The sequence below is a fragment of the Lynx canadensis genome, chromosome E3 (genome assembly GCF_007474595.2).
Source record: "Lynx canadensis isolate LIC74 chromosome E3, mLynCan4.pri.v2, whole genome shotgun sequence".
Taxonomy (NCBI): domain Eukaryota; kingdom Metazoa; phylum Chordata; class Mammalia; order Carnivora; family Felidae; genus Lynx; species Lynx canadensis.
The window spans coordinates 39,935,659-39,950,371 of record NC_044318.1 but is presented as its reverse complement, the minus strand read 5'-3'; the positions used below and the strand labels follow the sequence as shown (position 1 = coordinate 39,950,371).

The following is a 14,713-nucleotide window of genomic DNA, read 5'->3' as shown; positions in this document are numbered from 1 at the left end:
TTGACTTCACATTAAATTCCTTTTTCAAGATCTCTTTCCACAAACCTGCAACATTCTTTAACCATTTAGATCTTGTCCTATCTTTTTCCCTTCTTAGTCTGGAACAATCATTTTAATTCAAGACAAAATTACTTCCTTTCTCCCTTACCCCCCCCCAAAAAAAAAGAAAAACCAAAACCAAAAAAAAAAAAACAATAACAACAAAAACCCATCTCCTTCATACCTTATTCAAAAACAAGAGAGAGAAAATGGAATGCATTCTTTGATTGGCAAACAGAAGCTGCTAAAGGACAAAATGACTCCAAAACACAGCTCCAAAAGGGTCCTTACAGGATGCAAATAGAGAGTCTTGCACACAAACACTGGCCATCTGAGCAGGCATGCACAATAAAGTTGGGCAGCTTAGAACCTAAGAGAGAGAGCTCAGATTCGAGAGACTCACCTTCACTCTTCAGGGTCAACAAGAAAGTGGTGAGCTCAGTGGGCTCTGTGGGTGCCAGGGTCTGTTTGCTCAGCAGCCTCGGGGTCTGTGTGTGGGGTGGGGGTGGGGGGCTGTCTTCTGTTTGAATCCCACTTCTGACACCATGAAACGTCAAAAGTCCCTATGTAACAGAAGTAAATAAAACCAACGAATGGCCAAAGCCGTCATGATTGAGTTTGTTGTGTATACGCCAAAAAGACGGTTGGCAAAGCCGGGAACACTCAAACCAAAACACGGAATGGGGCTCAGGGGGGTGTCCTTAGGGAGCGGCTTCTATGGTGAGAAAGCAGTGTTCATTCTCCACAGGGATTGGTTTTCATATCAGAATTTTCCTAAGCGATGGAATTGGCTAGTGGCCGTTTCACATCAACCTCGGAAAAGAGAGTAAGCTTTGCTTCTGATTTTCAGAGGCACAGCAAGAAATGACTTGGGTCAACTTAGCCTTGCAAAATCCGCTACCTTCAGCTTCGTTGGTATGACCAAACTGGTGGTGTCTGTTCAGGGAGTTTGCAAGGTTGGTCTCTGTTTGTTTTGGATTTTGACAGTGGGGTCCTCTCTCCAGCTCTGTCCTCCACCTGGGACAGGACCAGGCTGCTCTCTCCTGGAGGAGCCGGGCCCTGATGTGAGGCCAGAACATCCTTCCGTGCCTGCCTTTGCTGGGCCTGTGTTTCCCCACTGCAACCATGAGCTGGGGCTTCAGCTGGGCAGCGTTCCCCAGGCTCCTGAGTTTCTGAGACTTTCACAGGGGACGTAGGTCAAAGCCATTTATCACCATTTCACCTTGCTGTCTTTCCTATAATGGAGAAGAATCCTCCTTATCCAAAGAGAAATTCCTGGGGATGTCTAAGGCCCGGGGTGGAGGCAATGCCAGGTGCCCTTCCCTCATTTGCAGGGCCTGCTTGCCCTCGGACAGGGTGGTGGGCACTGTGATGCATTCACTCATCTCCTGTGATAGACACCGCGACCCTGAGGCTGGCCCTAGCGTCGAGCGCCCCGTCCTCGGAGAGCGAGCCTACTCCAGCTCGACTCCCTTTGTCTCCCGAGGGCTCTGATGGGGCAGAGGGCCCGCGCGCCCGGCCACCTGGGAAGTAGGTGCTCAGGGAGAAGGGCAACGAGGCCAGGGAGCGCCGTTGTGGGCAACAGGGGTGCTCCCGGGCAGGCTTCCTCAGCCGGAGGACTGTCACTACGCGGGGCGCACGACACCTGCGGGCACAGGTGCAGGCGCGGGGGCGGCGAGCCCGCGGCTCCCGCAGCCGCAACACTGCGGGATCCGGAACAGCGACTCGGGTGGCGCGCGGGGCAGCGGCGGACGAGGGGCGGGGCCCAGGGGCGGGGCCTAACCATGGGCGGGGCCGGGGGTCGGGCCGGGCGGCGGCGGCGGCGGCGCGCGGTGGGCGGGGCCGCGGGCGGGCGGGCGGGCCGGGCGGCGGCGCGCGGTGGGCGGGGCGGCGTGACGCGCGCCGACGCCGATCCCGGAAGCGGTGTCAGATGCTGGGGAGCCGGGCGGGCGGGCTGGCGGCGGGCGGCGGGGGGGACTTGTTGTTCTTCGCGAAGTCGGAGCCCCAGCGCGCGGTCGAGGCGGCGGCCGAGAGGAAGCGCGAGAGTGAGCGCGAGCGCGAGGAGAGCGCGTGCCCGCGAGGAGCCGCCGCGCGCCCGCGCCCCTCCGCGCGACGCCAGGTGAGGAGCGGCCGCGTCGGGCCGGGCCGGGGGCCGGGGGCCGGGGGCCGGGGCGGGGGCGGGTCGGGGCCGCGCGCCGCTGAGTCACCGGCGCCTCGGACCCGCGGCGAAGTTGGGCGGGACCCCGAGACCCCGGCCCGCGCACCTGCCGTCAGGTGCCCAACCGCGAGCGCGCCGCGCGGGCCGGGGCTTTTCTTTCTCGGGCCCGGGAGCGCGCCCCCGCCCCCCGCCCGCCGCTTGTCCGAGCCGGAGGCGGTGCCCCCCCCCCTCCACCCCGGGGGGGCGGCCTAGGGAGCCCGGACGTTCCCGCGGGCCCGGCGCCCCTGCCCTGCCCTCCCCACCTGCTTCGCCTTTAGCCCGCGGAGGTCCGCTGCGAGGCGGGAAGGCGGGGGCGAAAATACACGGCCACGTGCAGGGGAGCGCGTGGTCGCGCAGGGCCCACCCGGCCGCGTCCACCTGGGTGCTTCCGCCGGCTCGGCCGGTGCTGCCCTGCCCGGCGGTGGCTTCCACCCGCGCTCCGGGGGAGGGGGCGGGAGGGCAAGGAGAAGGGGACTCATGACCGATGTCACGTTCCGAGCAGCTGACCTGCCAGGGGTTCCCCGGAGGGAGGCCCTGATGTGGAAGCTTCGGGTGGGGAGGGGGACAGGGCGAACGTGTCCCTTCTCCCGAGCCCCGTGGTTCTCAGTTTTCTCATCGGTGAGTGGGGGGCTCCATCTCCTCTAAGTCGGGCCGCGGCTTCCTCTGTGATCCTGCCGCGTTCGGGACACAGTGTGCCAGGGTGCCGGCTTCCGCACACCTTTCCGGGAGCCTGGGGAGGGTACAGGAAACGTGTCTCTCTCCACCTAGGTCTCCCTTAGGTAAAAGAAACCGCTCTGCCTGCTGTCTCTGATCGTACTGCTCCTCGCCACGTGTTGTGGCGTCTTTTGACAAAGACTCCACATTGGTGGAGTTCGTGTTTGGGGCCGCTGGAAGTTCCTGCTCTCCGAGCTGTGTTAATGATTATGCCGCTGTTTACCTGTCGCGCCGCTCTCGTGGCGGGGGCAGAAGTGCTCCCCTGCCAAATGAATTGTCAGTGTGGAAGATCCCGCCACCTTCCCTCACCAGGTGCCGGCCCGGGAAGCTCCCTGGTCTCGAACACCCACGCCCCACACAGCAGATAGAGTCAGTGGGTTCCCGCAAGTGTGGCTTGGGTGTCCCTCCTCCCTGCCCCTTCTCCCTTATTGGCCTCGGTGAGGATTTGCCCTTACAGCCCTCACCGCACAGGTATCTTGATAAAGCGCAGCCGTGTGCCGGGCCGTCTCCGATCTGCCGCCTTCTGGGGCTGGGCTCTTTAAAGAGCGTCCGTCTAAGCAGGTGGGAGGGGTCCGGAAGCTGACGGTGGGCTGTGCAGGTAGGTGAGACTCACTTGCCAGCCTCTCTCGCTTTGCTTTGCGCTTTGCGGGTAGCTGACACCTCCGGAGGACTTCCCTCCCCAGGGCAAACCAGTGGGAATGCTTGAGTTTGAGCTCCTTAGAGGGGGTCTGCTTTGAGAACTTAACGAGGGGATCTCTCCTGGTTCCAAAATGAAGTTTACTAACTCGAAAACACAAAGCAAGTCTTCTCTCCGGAGCGCACTTGCCTTCCGCGCTTGAACGGAGCTGGACTTTAAGGGACGCGTTCCAAGTTCAGCCTCACTCACTTTCAAGGTGGTTGCTAAAAATGGGAGTTGAATCGGGGCTCCTCGGGGAAGTTGGTTCCGGGGCTCGCTGCGTTCCAGCCCCATCTCCAGCGCCCGGGCTGTGCTGAGCGAGGCCGCTTTCCGGACGTTCTCCGCGCCCCTGTCCACCGCGCTGTCCCTCTCGGGGCTCCGGTAGCTGAGAGTCTGTTTACCATCTCAGGCGGCGGACGAGTCCTGCCCGCGTCCTGGCTGTTCCCGAGTCTAAAGGTTCCTGGAGTGGACTTTCTGGCTTAGGGTCCAGTCCACACGGGAAATGGAACCCGGGCAGCTGTGAGCGTTCTCTGTGTGGCTGTTCCTCGGAGCAGTAAACAGTGACTCACCCTCCCCTCTGCTCCCCGCCTCCCTGCTCCCTGCTCATGGAAGATGCGCTGCTCCCGTGTTTACTTTTGCTTTTTGTCAGTCATGTTTCCTCTTTCTTGCAGTTTCAGGAAATTGAAAGTGTTGTCTTCAAATCATAGAACTTCAGAACGGGTAGAAACGAATGTAGGGATCATGTCATACACGTACCCCCCACCCCCACCCCATTTTACCCAAGGACACCAAGCCCGAGGCCTCGGTACCTGGCCTGCGGCCGCGGAGTCTGACATCCGGGGTCTGGGGTGGCACCCTGCCTGCTTTTCTGCGCTGCCTGTCGGCTGCCCTGGATGAGGGGAGGCTGGAGAGGTATTGAGGTGGGGCGCCCAGACCCCGCTGCCCTCGGGTGCGGTGCTGACGCACGTCCCCAGGCAGCGTGCCTTTCACTCGCCAGGGGGTGCGGGGAGCAGGTGTAGGTGAGAATGTCCCCCGCCCTCCATCCAGCAAGGGAAGCGAGCCTTGGACGGAAAGATCAGGACCAAGTTTTGGGCACGGCCCTCGATGGAGGCTCAGGAGAGGGTGTCCGCCTACCACGGGGAGAGCAGGAGGGGGCTTCGGTGAAGCAAGGGCTGGGGAAGGAGGGTGGGAGCCCAGCACAGACGGAGGGGGAGGCTTGGGACGCAACAGGTGGTCCAGGCAGTGAGGGGCTCAGGAGGGGCTTCAGGCAGGGGGTTTTTCTACCACCTTGAGGCGCTGCGTTTGAGGGACCGAGGTCCAGACGGAAGAGGCTGGGGCCTGAGCCGGGGAGTCCTGGAGGGCCAAGTCCAGCAGGCCCGGCTCAGCAGGTGGCCACGGAAGGAGGGACGAGGTCTTGGGGGCGACTGCTGCGTGAACGGCGTGATGGGTCATCACCTGAGCTGGAGACACAGGAGGAGGGCGGGTGTGAGGGCGGGACACGTCTCTGGGGTCTGTCAGACACGCAAGCTGTCTCGGCCTGGCTGCACGTGGAGGTGGGGGGCTGGTGGGACCCCTGGGCAGCTGTGGAGCGAACAGAACCCCAAAGGGAGCTTAGAGACAGAAGGACCGCCCAGAGGGGGGCCAGAGGAGTGGGGGGCCAGGGCGTGGCCGGGGAGGTGAGGCGCTCGGCCCGCTGTCAGCCTGGCAGCCGCCTGAGTCACCTCTGGACAGAGCCAGGATGACACAGCTTCCTCGAACCGCAAACACAAGGTGACCAGACGTCCTCCGAGCCAGGCAGACAGTCGTGTCTTGCCGGAGGGCGGCCGGCCAGGGCCGGCCTGCAGGCTGGGTGTGGGCCGGGCTGGTGGGGGGCCCGGCGAGGAGCGGCAGGACGCACCCCCACGTCGAGGGAGCCGGATGGGACACGGACACCCAGTGTCTGGGGTGGGCGGGGCGTGGGAGCCCTCCCGGTCCTCCTGGGGCCCGTCTTCGGTCGGGTGAGGCGTCAGCGAATGGGGCGCGCTGGCCGTGCTGACCTTTGCTCGCGGGCCAGGTGCGTCCTGTGGCGCTGGCAGGAGGGGCGCTCGGCACCCCCGGGACAGAGGCGGTCACGTCAGCGTGGCTTGCGCCTTTGGGGTTTGCACCCATCGGGGGAGCGCAGACGTGCTCCAGGACGGAGCCCCTTTCCTCCCTGCCTGTTTGCCCCCTGCCCCCTCCCTCTCCCTGGACCCGCCGCCCTGGGAGGCCTGGGAGAGCCGGCGTGGAACAGTCGTCTGGGAGGGCCGGGTGCAGCCGGCCGGGGAGCGGTGGGCACCCTCACTCCACACCGAGCGGGAACAGGTGTTTTCTGAGACCCCCCCTGCTAGGTGCCGGAGCTGTGGCTTCCTGTGCACGTGAAGCTCCCCGTCTAGTCTAACCGACCTAAGAGCCCCGTGAGACTCTAAACCCCCTTTTCCGCCACACCGTCTAGACCCAGGGCCGTTTGGCTGCGGCCATTGCTGCCGTCAGCCACCTGGCTTTACCGGTGGGGAAAGCGTCCCCCCCGGGCCCCGAGCCTGGGTCCAGCCCCGCGAAGGCCGGAGCACAGTGGGGATGATCCGGGGCCGTGAGTCGCCCCAGATGAGCTGCGTCAGACGACGGGCGAGCGGTACACGTTTGCTGGGGGGGGTAGAGGGGGTGAGATCCTGGCCTCTGGAAGGGCGGTCCCGTTGTTCGTGGGCCGGCACCGGCTCCCTCACTTACTCTCAACGGTGCTGTCCCCAGAGCCGGGCCCGGTCCGGGCTGCTGGCACATGTCTTTTAGAGCGGTCTCTGCCTTAACCTCACGTAGGGGCGCGTCAGAGCGAATTTCTGGCGTTGGGTTGAAAACCGATCTCTTTAGTTGGGGAAGTGGTCGCCTGAAAGGTGTTCCAAGTTAGAAGTGCTGACCGCACAGACTTTCTTGACCAGAAGCTTCTGGAGGGCTGTGGGAGACTGTCCGTGCTCTCACTGGGTGGACGGACAGGCAGGCGGGCACGGAGGAGGCCCACCCCCCCACCGGCTCCGGCCACTGAGCCGCTCCCGCGACTTGACCGGAGTTCAGAAGAGCCGGCGGAGAGCGCGGGCTGCGTGCACGGCCCGGCTGGCGTTGCCGTGACCGATGGTTGTGGGGCCCGATCCCCGGAGCGACCCCTCGTGAAGCTGCCGGGGGCAGGGTGGGTGATTTCTTACACAGCGACGCGGCGTCCGGCCTGCGGCGGGAGGGGAGGGAGGCCGAGTGGCTGGTGCACCTGCCTCTCAGGCTGTGGCCTCTCACCCCGGCTGGGTTCCCCCCGAGTCTCAGGACACAGTTCTTCCTGTGTGCACTCTGGTGGCCGTGGAGGTGGCCTGAGGTGCAGCGGTTTATAAATACGCGTTTTAGGGCAGTTGTTTTAAAATCCTTTGTTTTACACACCGTCACAAGCGCCAAACTTCTCTCTGAGCCTGTTTCCAGAAGCTGCCGGGTTTTTGCCTTTCGTGCAGGAAGCGACCTCGGGTCACTACTGCGTGTACCTCGTGTGGCTTGGGTAGAGGTGAGCCCTCATGCCCTTACTGTCCGGGTACTGAGATCTCGCAGGAAGGGCAGCTGGGGCCAACCCTGCGCTCCTGGAGCCCGGCCCCTGAACCTGCAGCCCAGGTCTGCGCACCGCCTCTTGAGGCGGGAGGACACTCCTGTTTTCCGTCAGCCGGCGGAGACTTCCTGCGGGGCGGGTGCCTGAACAGGGGGCAGGAGCCAAGACCTGGTCCGCCCGAGGCTGTGGGGGTCGTGTCTTCGAGCGCGGGGCCGTGGGGCAGCGTCTGCTCCTGCCTGGGGCTTGCTCACCTGGCCCAGGGTCTCTGGCTTCTGGAGGGAGCCGGTCCGGGCCCCCGGAGCCCTGGGGGTTGAGAGGGAAGCCCCCCCCAGTCAGGGCGTCTCCTTGAGTCACCTGCTCGGCTCCGCCGAGGCCTTTGCGAGGTGGACAGAACCTGGGGCCCCTGGTTCTGATGCTCTCATTTCCAGAGGAAGAGCGTAAGGCCGACAGAGAGAAGAGCTTTGCTGGCTTTTTCTCCAGGTTCGTGTCTACGTTTACTCCTGTTCTCTCAGGCCTCACGTTGTTCTTGTTGGACAGAAGGTCTGAGAACTGCAGGAAGTCCCCGGAGGTCAGACCCCCTCGTGGCGCCCTCCCGCAGAGAGGCATCCCTCCTCGCTTGGAGCCCAGGCCGGCCCGGGGGTCCCGCTTCTCCCGTCTCTGCCCGGGCTCTTGTCTGTGTCCTGCCCGCAGAAGGCCAGGCAGCTGGGCAAGGTGGGTTCAGAGCTGGTGGACTTAGGGCTTTCCCCAGGTGACCTTGACCTTGCAGACCTGCCAGCCGACCCTCGTAGGTCTGTGTGGAGGGGAGGACGCGGAGCCCAGTCCTGTGTACCTCCTGCTTACCTGGGCCTCCCCGCCCGGCGCTGTCACGGAGGGCAGGTCCCCAGAGGGGGCGGGGCGTCCCTGCCCTGAACGCAGCGCTGTGGCCCGGGGTCCTGGCTGAGCTGGCCCATCATGGGCGGGGTGGGGGGGGGGTGGTGAGGCACAGAAACCCCTGTCTGGTAGGGGTCTGAGCGGAGGTCCCTCCTCCGCTGGGGCCGGGCGGGCTGGGCGGTCCGTGCAGGGTGGGAGGGCCTTGGGTCTGTGGGAATGTGAGCTCCTCGCTCTGTAAACAGGCGTGACTCACCACACAGCTATGCCCTGGCGGCCCAGGCCCTTGTGCGCTGACGTGTGCTGGAATGACACCCGGCCACCCCTCCTGCTCCCGTGGAAAAGTTTCTCATGGCTCTCCCCGCCGCCTGGCTCCTGCTGGCCCTCCAGGTGGCTTCTCTACCATGGCTTTGACCCCGGGACCTGGAGGGAGGGGCACTCAGCGGGCCCGCCGTGCCCCTGCAGATGCTGGGGGTCAGGCCGCTGTCAGGAAGCAGCTCCTGTCTTCCCGCTGGGGTCACCCCACGCTGTTGTGCGTCTGCCTCCCGCGCGTGCGTGGGTGGCGCGGAGGAGCCAGAAGCCTCCTGAGGGTGCACCTGGCCCCGGCCCTGCTGCTGTCCTGCTGTCCATCATCCGTCGTCAGTGCCTGGGACAGTGGCCGTGTTGCCAGAGGCAACAGTGAACCAGGGGGTTCGGTGGCCCGGGTGCTGGGACCTGGGAGGCAGGTGGGCTGTTGCGGGCGGGTGGCGTCCAGGCTGTGCGGTAGCAAGGGTCCTGGGGCTGTGGGCGAAGGAGGGGTGGAGACCGTCCACCCGAGCCCTACTCACCCCCAGGGTGAAGGCTTTGGTGCGGCTCCGTCTCTGGGGCCCGGGTTCCCCCCCCCTTCCCCCGTGCGTTTTCTGATGTTCTCTCTGCTCAGTTCACCTTGCCTGGCGTTTGGAACGTGGACCCCGCTTCCTAAGCCAGCTACAGAATGTGCCAGCACGTCTAGAGCCCGGGCCCTCCCGCCCCCCACCCCAGCCGCCGGGGCACACTGGTTTGTTTACTGTCCCACAACCTGTGATGTCTGCACCGGCCTGCCCAGAGCCATTGTTGCTGTGGGCTTCTCTGTTTCCATGACGACCATCAGGGGCTGGCTACTTCCCAAGGTCGCCATGGCAACTATCAGAGGGGAATCATGCTTGGGATGCTTTGGCTGGCTTTTTCATGAATGATTAGAATGTGTGACACAATGCAGACGCCAAAACCAGAAGGGCGGGCAGCGGCGGGGAGGGGGGGCGCTGGCGGGCGGCGGGGACGGCTCCCGCCAGACAGCCGGTGAGCTCGCGCAGTGGCGGCCCCTACCTCCCGGATCCTGCGGGCCTCAGGTCAGGGCTGTGGGGCAGCCTAGGCGGGGGTGGTGATGTCACAGCTGCAGTGCCCTTTGCGGAGGTAGGTCTGCTAGGGAGGGTGGGGCTGCACCCGTCCCTGGGGGGTGTGCTGGGCAAACGCAGGGGCTCCCCAAAGGGGCCCTTCCTCTCTGGAGCCAGGCGAGGTCAGGAGTCACGGGGGCTCTTGCCCGGGCAGGGTGCCGTCCTGGGGGCCAGCGGTGCTCCTCGTGTGCCGGGTGAGGCCGTTCTCGGGAGGGGGCTCTGGGTCCGTGCGCTCTGGCCCTTCAACGTGGCGTCCCGTGCCTCGAGGGTGCGAGCGGCTCAGCTCAGAGGGGGAGTCGGACGGGAGGCAGTGGCCGCCCGGGCCTGGTGCCCCCCAGGCGGGTGGCTGCCAGCGTGGGGGCCGGGGTGGGTCTGGGTTGCTTCGTGGGCTGATGCTGGACTGGGCAGCGTGGCCGGGGTGCCCACCCTGCGGGGAGCCCCCTCAGTCCCGGCTGCCTCCTGTCTTGTTCCCGGGGGGACGTGGACCGAGGAGCCGAGCCTCCTTGGAGCGTCTCTGTGGTGGGGACGTCCCCGCTTCAGGTCACGTGCGACGGCAGCCGGCCCCGTCCCCAGCCTGGCCAGAACCTCACCTCACTCATTTCTGTCTCTTGTCTGATTTTCTAGATCCAGTTTCCAAGCCCTTCTGTTCGGGTGACCGTGCCCAGGTTATGACGACTAATCCCAAACCAAACAAGGCATTAAAGGTAAGTGGGGTGGGGGTGGGCAGACCCCGTTTCTGCCTCGGGCTCAGGCTTGGGAAAGGTCCGTTCCGGCCCCAGCAGCCCCTCTTTCCCAGGACTGCCCTGAGTGTGAAGAGGGAGGCCCCGTCCCCTGCAGTCGGGTGGGGGCTGTTGGCCAGCAGAGCCGTGCCAGGGAGCTGGGGACAGGATTGGGGGTTGTGGCCTCAGGAGACGTGGGCCCTGGCGTCCACGGGGATGGCCTCCTTGGGAGGGAGTGGCAGGTGTGGATCCCTGCCTGCTAGGACACGCTCATCCCCGGCCCCCAGGGGTGGGCAGCGTGGCCCCCGTCCCGCAGTACCACCGGCAGGGCGCGTGTCAACCTCGGCACTCCTGCTCGCGGGGCCCGGCTCCGCCCAGGCCCAGCGTGCTGCCTCCCCGGGCCCTCCCAGCTTCTGAGGCTGGCGTGGGCTCCTGGGTCGGCTATCTCGTCTTGGGAACAGAACTGGGTCTGGCGGGACAGGGGACCTCCGTGCATTCGTGGGCCATGCACGTCGAAGCCCCTTCCGAGGCCCCACTTTGTCCGAGGGGTGTGGAAGGACAGGCTGCTGTGCCTCCCTGCGGCTCACCTGCCTGGGTCGACCCCGCTCACCTGCCTGGGTGGACCCCGCACACCTGCCTGGGTCGCCCCCCGTTCACCTTCCTGGGTCTCCCCCCGTTCACCTTCCTGGGTCTCCCCCCCACCTCACTCACCTGCCTGGGTCTCCCCGCTCACCTGCCTGCGTCGGCCCCGCACACCTGCCTGGGTTCCCCGCTCACCTGCCTGGGTCGCCCCCGTTCACCTTCCTGGGTCCCCCCCCCCCCACCTCACTCACCTGTCTGGGTCACCCCTGCTCACCTGCCTGGGTCACGCACACCTGCCTGGGTTCCCCCTTTCACCTTCCTGGGTACCCCCCCCCCCATCTCACTCACCTGCCTGGGTCCCCCCCCCCCCCCCCCTGCACACCTGCCTGCGTCGGCCCCCGCACCAGGCACTGGAGACTCACCGAGGGCTGCGCACGGGTGGGCCACAGCCTCGCAGGTTCTGGACGGCAGGTGGTAACCAGGTGACGGGCAGGCGTAGCGGGGGATCCCCGTCAGGGAGCCACGCGCCTTCTGCAGCGTGCGTGACGTCGGGAGGCCCCCTGCCCCCACGGAGGCGTGAGGGCCGGCTTGGGGGGCAGAGAGGGTGCCTCCGGGCGTACCTGCTGCCCGGGACCAGGCTCTCGTCCACGCGGCCTCCGTTCCCCGGGCAGACGCCGGGCCACCCTCCGGGGCCCTTCCCGCCACCCCCTCCTCCGCGCTGACCGCCGTGCCGCGCGGCCCCCGCAGGTCAAGAAGGAGGCGGGCGAGAACGCCCCGGTGCTCAGCGATGACGAGCTGGTGTCCATGTCGGTGCGGGAGCTGAACCAGCACCTGCGGGGCCTCACCAAGGAGGAGGTGGCCCGCCTGAAGCAGCGCCGGCGCACGCTCAAGAACCGCGGCTACGCGGCCAGCTGCCGCATCAAGCGCGTGACGCAGAAGGAGGAGCTGGAGCGGCAGCGGGTGGAGCTGCGGCAGGAGGTGGAGAAGCTGGCCTCGGAGAACGCCAGCATGAGGCTGGAGCTCGACGCGCTGCGCTCCAAGTACGAGGCCCTGCAGACCTTCGCCCGCACCGTGGCCCGCGGGCCCGTCGCCCCCACCAAGGTGGCCACCACCAGCGTCATCACCATCGTCAAGTCCGCCGACGTCTCCTCCGCCTCCGTGCCCTTCTCGGCCGCCTCCTAGTGGCCCGCCGCCGGGGGGGGGGGGGGGGGGCGGGGCGGGCGGGGGGCGCCCCCCCGGGTGCCCGCCGGAGGGTCCGCGTGGCGCGGACCCCTTAACGCCCCAGGCGAAGCGCAGGCTCCCGGCGGGGACGAGGCCGAGGGCGCGGCCGCAGATGGGGTCTGGCGAGCCCGCGGGCCGCACGCCTTCCCGCACGCACGCGCACGCACGCGCACGCACACAGCCGGCCCTCCCCCGGGCCCCGCCGGCGCTCCCCAGAAGGTCTCCGGGGGCGCGTGTCTCGCGCCGGGGGGGCGTCGGGGCGTATGGAGGGAAGGTCCTCAGAAGGTCGCCGGCCCTGTGGCCCGGATGGCAGGGGCTCTGTGTGCCACCCCTCCCGAGGGCGGCCTGTCGTGGTCCAGCGGCCGGTGCGGGCACCCCCTCCCTGCCCTGACTGAGCTCCGGGTGCCTGGGGAGGAGCCGTTTGTCCCCGGTGACGAACAGCACCCCGACCCTGCTTCAGCCCCGCCAGAGGCCCGCGCCCCGCGAGGCGGAGGGAGGGGGGGCCGCTCTAGGACTGCGCGCGCCTGGGGGCGCGCCTGCCGTGACACCCGCGGGCCGGCGGCGCGGGGCCTCGGAGGAGCGGGTTGGTCCGGGTGGTCCCTTGGGGGCCTCCGGGGTACGCGTGCAGACTTGCACGAGGACTCGGGGATCTCCCCTCTGTTGGACCGACCCCGGGGAGGTCCGCAGCGGGGAGCTGGCCGGGAGCCCTGCGCGGGGAGGGCCGGCAGGGTCCGGGGCGGAAGCGGAGCTACCCCCGCCGAGCAGGTGGGAAGTCGGCGGCGGCCTCGGGAGTGGGTTGTGGTCCCGCTGCCAGAGCGACCGGTGGAGCCCGAGGGTGAGGAGGGTGTGATGGCCAAGGAGGTGACGCTAGGCACCGGGCCAGGACCAGCCTTCTGGGGGCGCCCGGGTGGTCTGTTGGTGCAGAGGACAAGGGGACGCGGCCACCTTGGTGCTTATTCCTCGCCTGAAACTTTTACCTGTTCTTTCTTTCTGACACTTGGAGCCCCTGATGACCTCGGTGACCTTTGCTGGGGCTCCCGGCTTCCTCTTGGCCTGTCCCCCGCCACCTAGGGAGACCCCCAGCGAGCTGCAAGGCCCCTGTGCAGGAAGAGGCAGACTGGGCGGGACAGACGCCCGGAGAGCTCCCTACGGAAGACGTCTGGGTCTCTCCGGCAGCACTGCCGAGCGGCCGCGGCCTTGGCCTTGTCCTGGGGGAAGGCGAGGGGTCTGGGGCGCGCCGGATCCTTAACGGAGCAAAAGGCCGGTGTGTAAAAAAAAAAATTAAAAAAAAAAAAAGCTGTCGATACCATAGCCATGGTAGGTAATCCACATTGGATATCAATAAGGACCACGGGGAAATATTTAAAAGAGAGAAAAGTATATATATATATAAAATTATATACACATTTTATCGTACAGATTTTTCGTAACTTTTTTCCTGTTTTTACTGTAAGTCCCTAATCGAGCAGAGCTGCGGCTGGAGTAGGGGGGGGTGGGGGCCGGGGGCTGTCGCCGCTGCCCGCTGCCCTCGGGAGTGCTGGCGCCCTGCATGCCCCCTCCCCCCACCCCGCCCCTGCCCAGAGGGGGCTTCTGTCACCGCCCGGGGCACCTCGCCACGCCTGCCCGCTCCTGGGGACCAGGGGCCAGGGAAGGAAGACCGGAGCATTCTTTCCTTTCAGCTCGTTGAGATTTCACGTCCCCGTTTTAATATATGGATTTGTTTTATTTAAAAGGCAAGGATCTCTGTCCCTTGGGTTTGTTTTCCTGATTCTTGTGCTTCAGACTCGGGGTCCTTCCCGAGGGAGGCAGACTCTGTCCTCCCAGGGGGCAAGGCCTCCCATTTCCTGGCCTTGGTCACTCAGCTGTTCCATTTCAATATTTATTTTTGTGCTGCTTTTATCATGGTATAAATTATTGAGAAGAGACCCCACGTCGTGGTCCTTGTCCGTATGACATGTGCCCTGCGCCTGCCCTGTCCCCTCACGGCCACCACCTAATTTATTGCTGTACATCTCTGCTGTGACGCTTTTGTACCTTTGCAATAAAGAGTTTTCTGGTTTCAGACCCGCCTGGTCTTGTGATTGGTGCTTTGGGTCGAGTCCTCGAGTGCAGGGGCCGTGAATGTGCTGGGCCGCTGCACCCCCCCCCCCCCCCTCCCAGCCCCCGACCCGGTCGCCCTCCCCTGCGATGGGTCTCCTTGGCTCCGGGGTCCGTCCGGTCAGCCACGGTGCGTGCAGGGGGTCAGGCTGGCAGAGCTGGCCAGCTGGCCTTCTGAATGGTGGGCACCGTTCCTGAGGGTCCCATCCACCGAGACCAGGAGCCCCCCAGCCCTTGGGCAGCCCTCCCTCTCCAGCTGGGGCTGCTCCCTCCCACCCCCCCGGCGGCCTGTGCCCCCGTCTCAGGCCAGGTCTTACGGGAGGTGGGGAGAGAGACGTCCTTCCCCGGGGTGGGCAGCGAGGGGCCCTGCCCGGTAGCCTAAAGGAAGTGGAGTGGAGGGCCCATCCTCTGGGGACGCTGTCCCCTCCTCACCGGTCTTCCCTTCCCACTGTTCCTCCAAGGGGTAGACGTGTCCGAGCTCAGCCTTAGCCGCCGAAGGAGGGCGGGCTGGCGGGTGCGGCCTTAGGGTCTCCAAGCCCCGCCAGCCCTCCCGCCACACCTCTGCCTGAGCTGACAGGGTGGCTCCTGCGTTCGCTTGTG

General features: G+C 65.7%; 1 protein-coding gene across 7 annotated transcripts; it reads left to right on the top strand.

Annotated features, from left to right (window-relative positions):
- The first annotated feature begins 1,984 nt into the window (after nucleotides 1–1,984).
- Nucleotides 1,985–14,078, top strand: MAFK (MAF bZIP transcription factor K). Of its 7 annotated transcripts, XM_030299934.2 has the most exons (4): nucleotides 6,503–7,926; nucleotides 8,328–8,472; nucleotides 10,119–10,198; nucleotides 11,543–14,078. In XM_030299934.2, the coding sequence occupies exons 2-4, from the start codon at nucleotides 8,391–8,393 to the stop codon at nucleotides 11,975–11,977; spliced, it is 597 nt and encodes a 198-aa protein (XP_030155794.1). In that variant the 5' UTR covers nucleotides 6,503–7,926; nucleotides 8,328–8,390; the 3' UTR covers nucleotides 11,978–14,078. The 7 variants fall into 7 exon arrangements, with proteins under 7 accessions (XP_030155797.1, XP_030155795.1, XP_030155798.1 ...); XM_030299937.1 differs by lacking the exons at nucleotides 6,503–7,926; nucleotides 8,328–8,472 and adding an exon at nucleotides 1,985–2,158; XM_030299935.1 differs by lacking the exons at nucleotides 6,503–7,926; nucleotides 8,328–8,472 and adding an exon at nucleotides 2,210–4,538.
- Nucleotides 14,079–14,713: the final 635 nt, after the last annotated feature.

What these genes read in the sequence shown, in the direction of transcription:
- MAFK (XM_030299934.2), top strand. Translation starts at nt 8,391, where the DNA reads ATGACACCCGGCCACCCCTCCTGCTCCCGTGGAAAAGTTTCTCATGGC. An exon ending in GGCTCCTGCTGGCCCTCCAG is followed by an intron (nt 8,473 to 10,118) that starts GTGGCTTCTCTA and finishes CTGATTTTCTAG; the next exon opens with ATCCAGTTTCCAAGCCCTTC. An exon ending in AACCAAACAAGGCATTAAAG is followed by an intron (nt 10,199 to 11,542) that starts GTAAGTGGGGTG and finishes CGGCCCCCGCAG; the next exon opens with GTCAAGAAGGAGGCGGGCGA.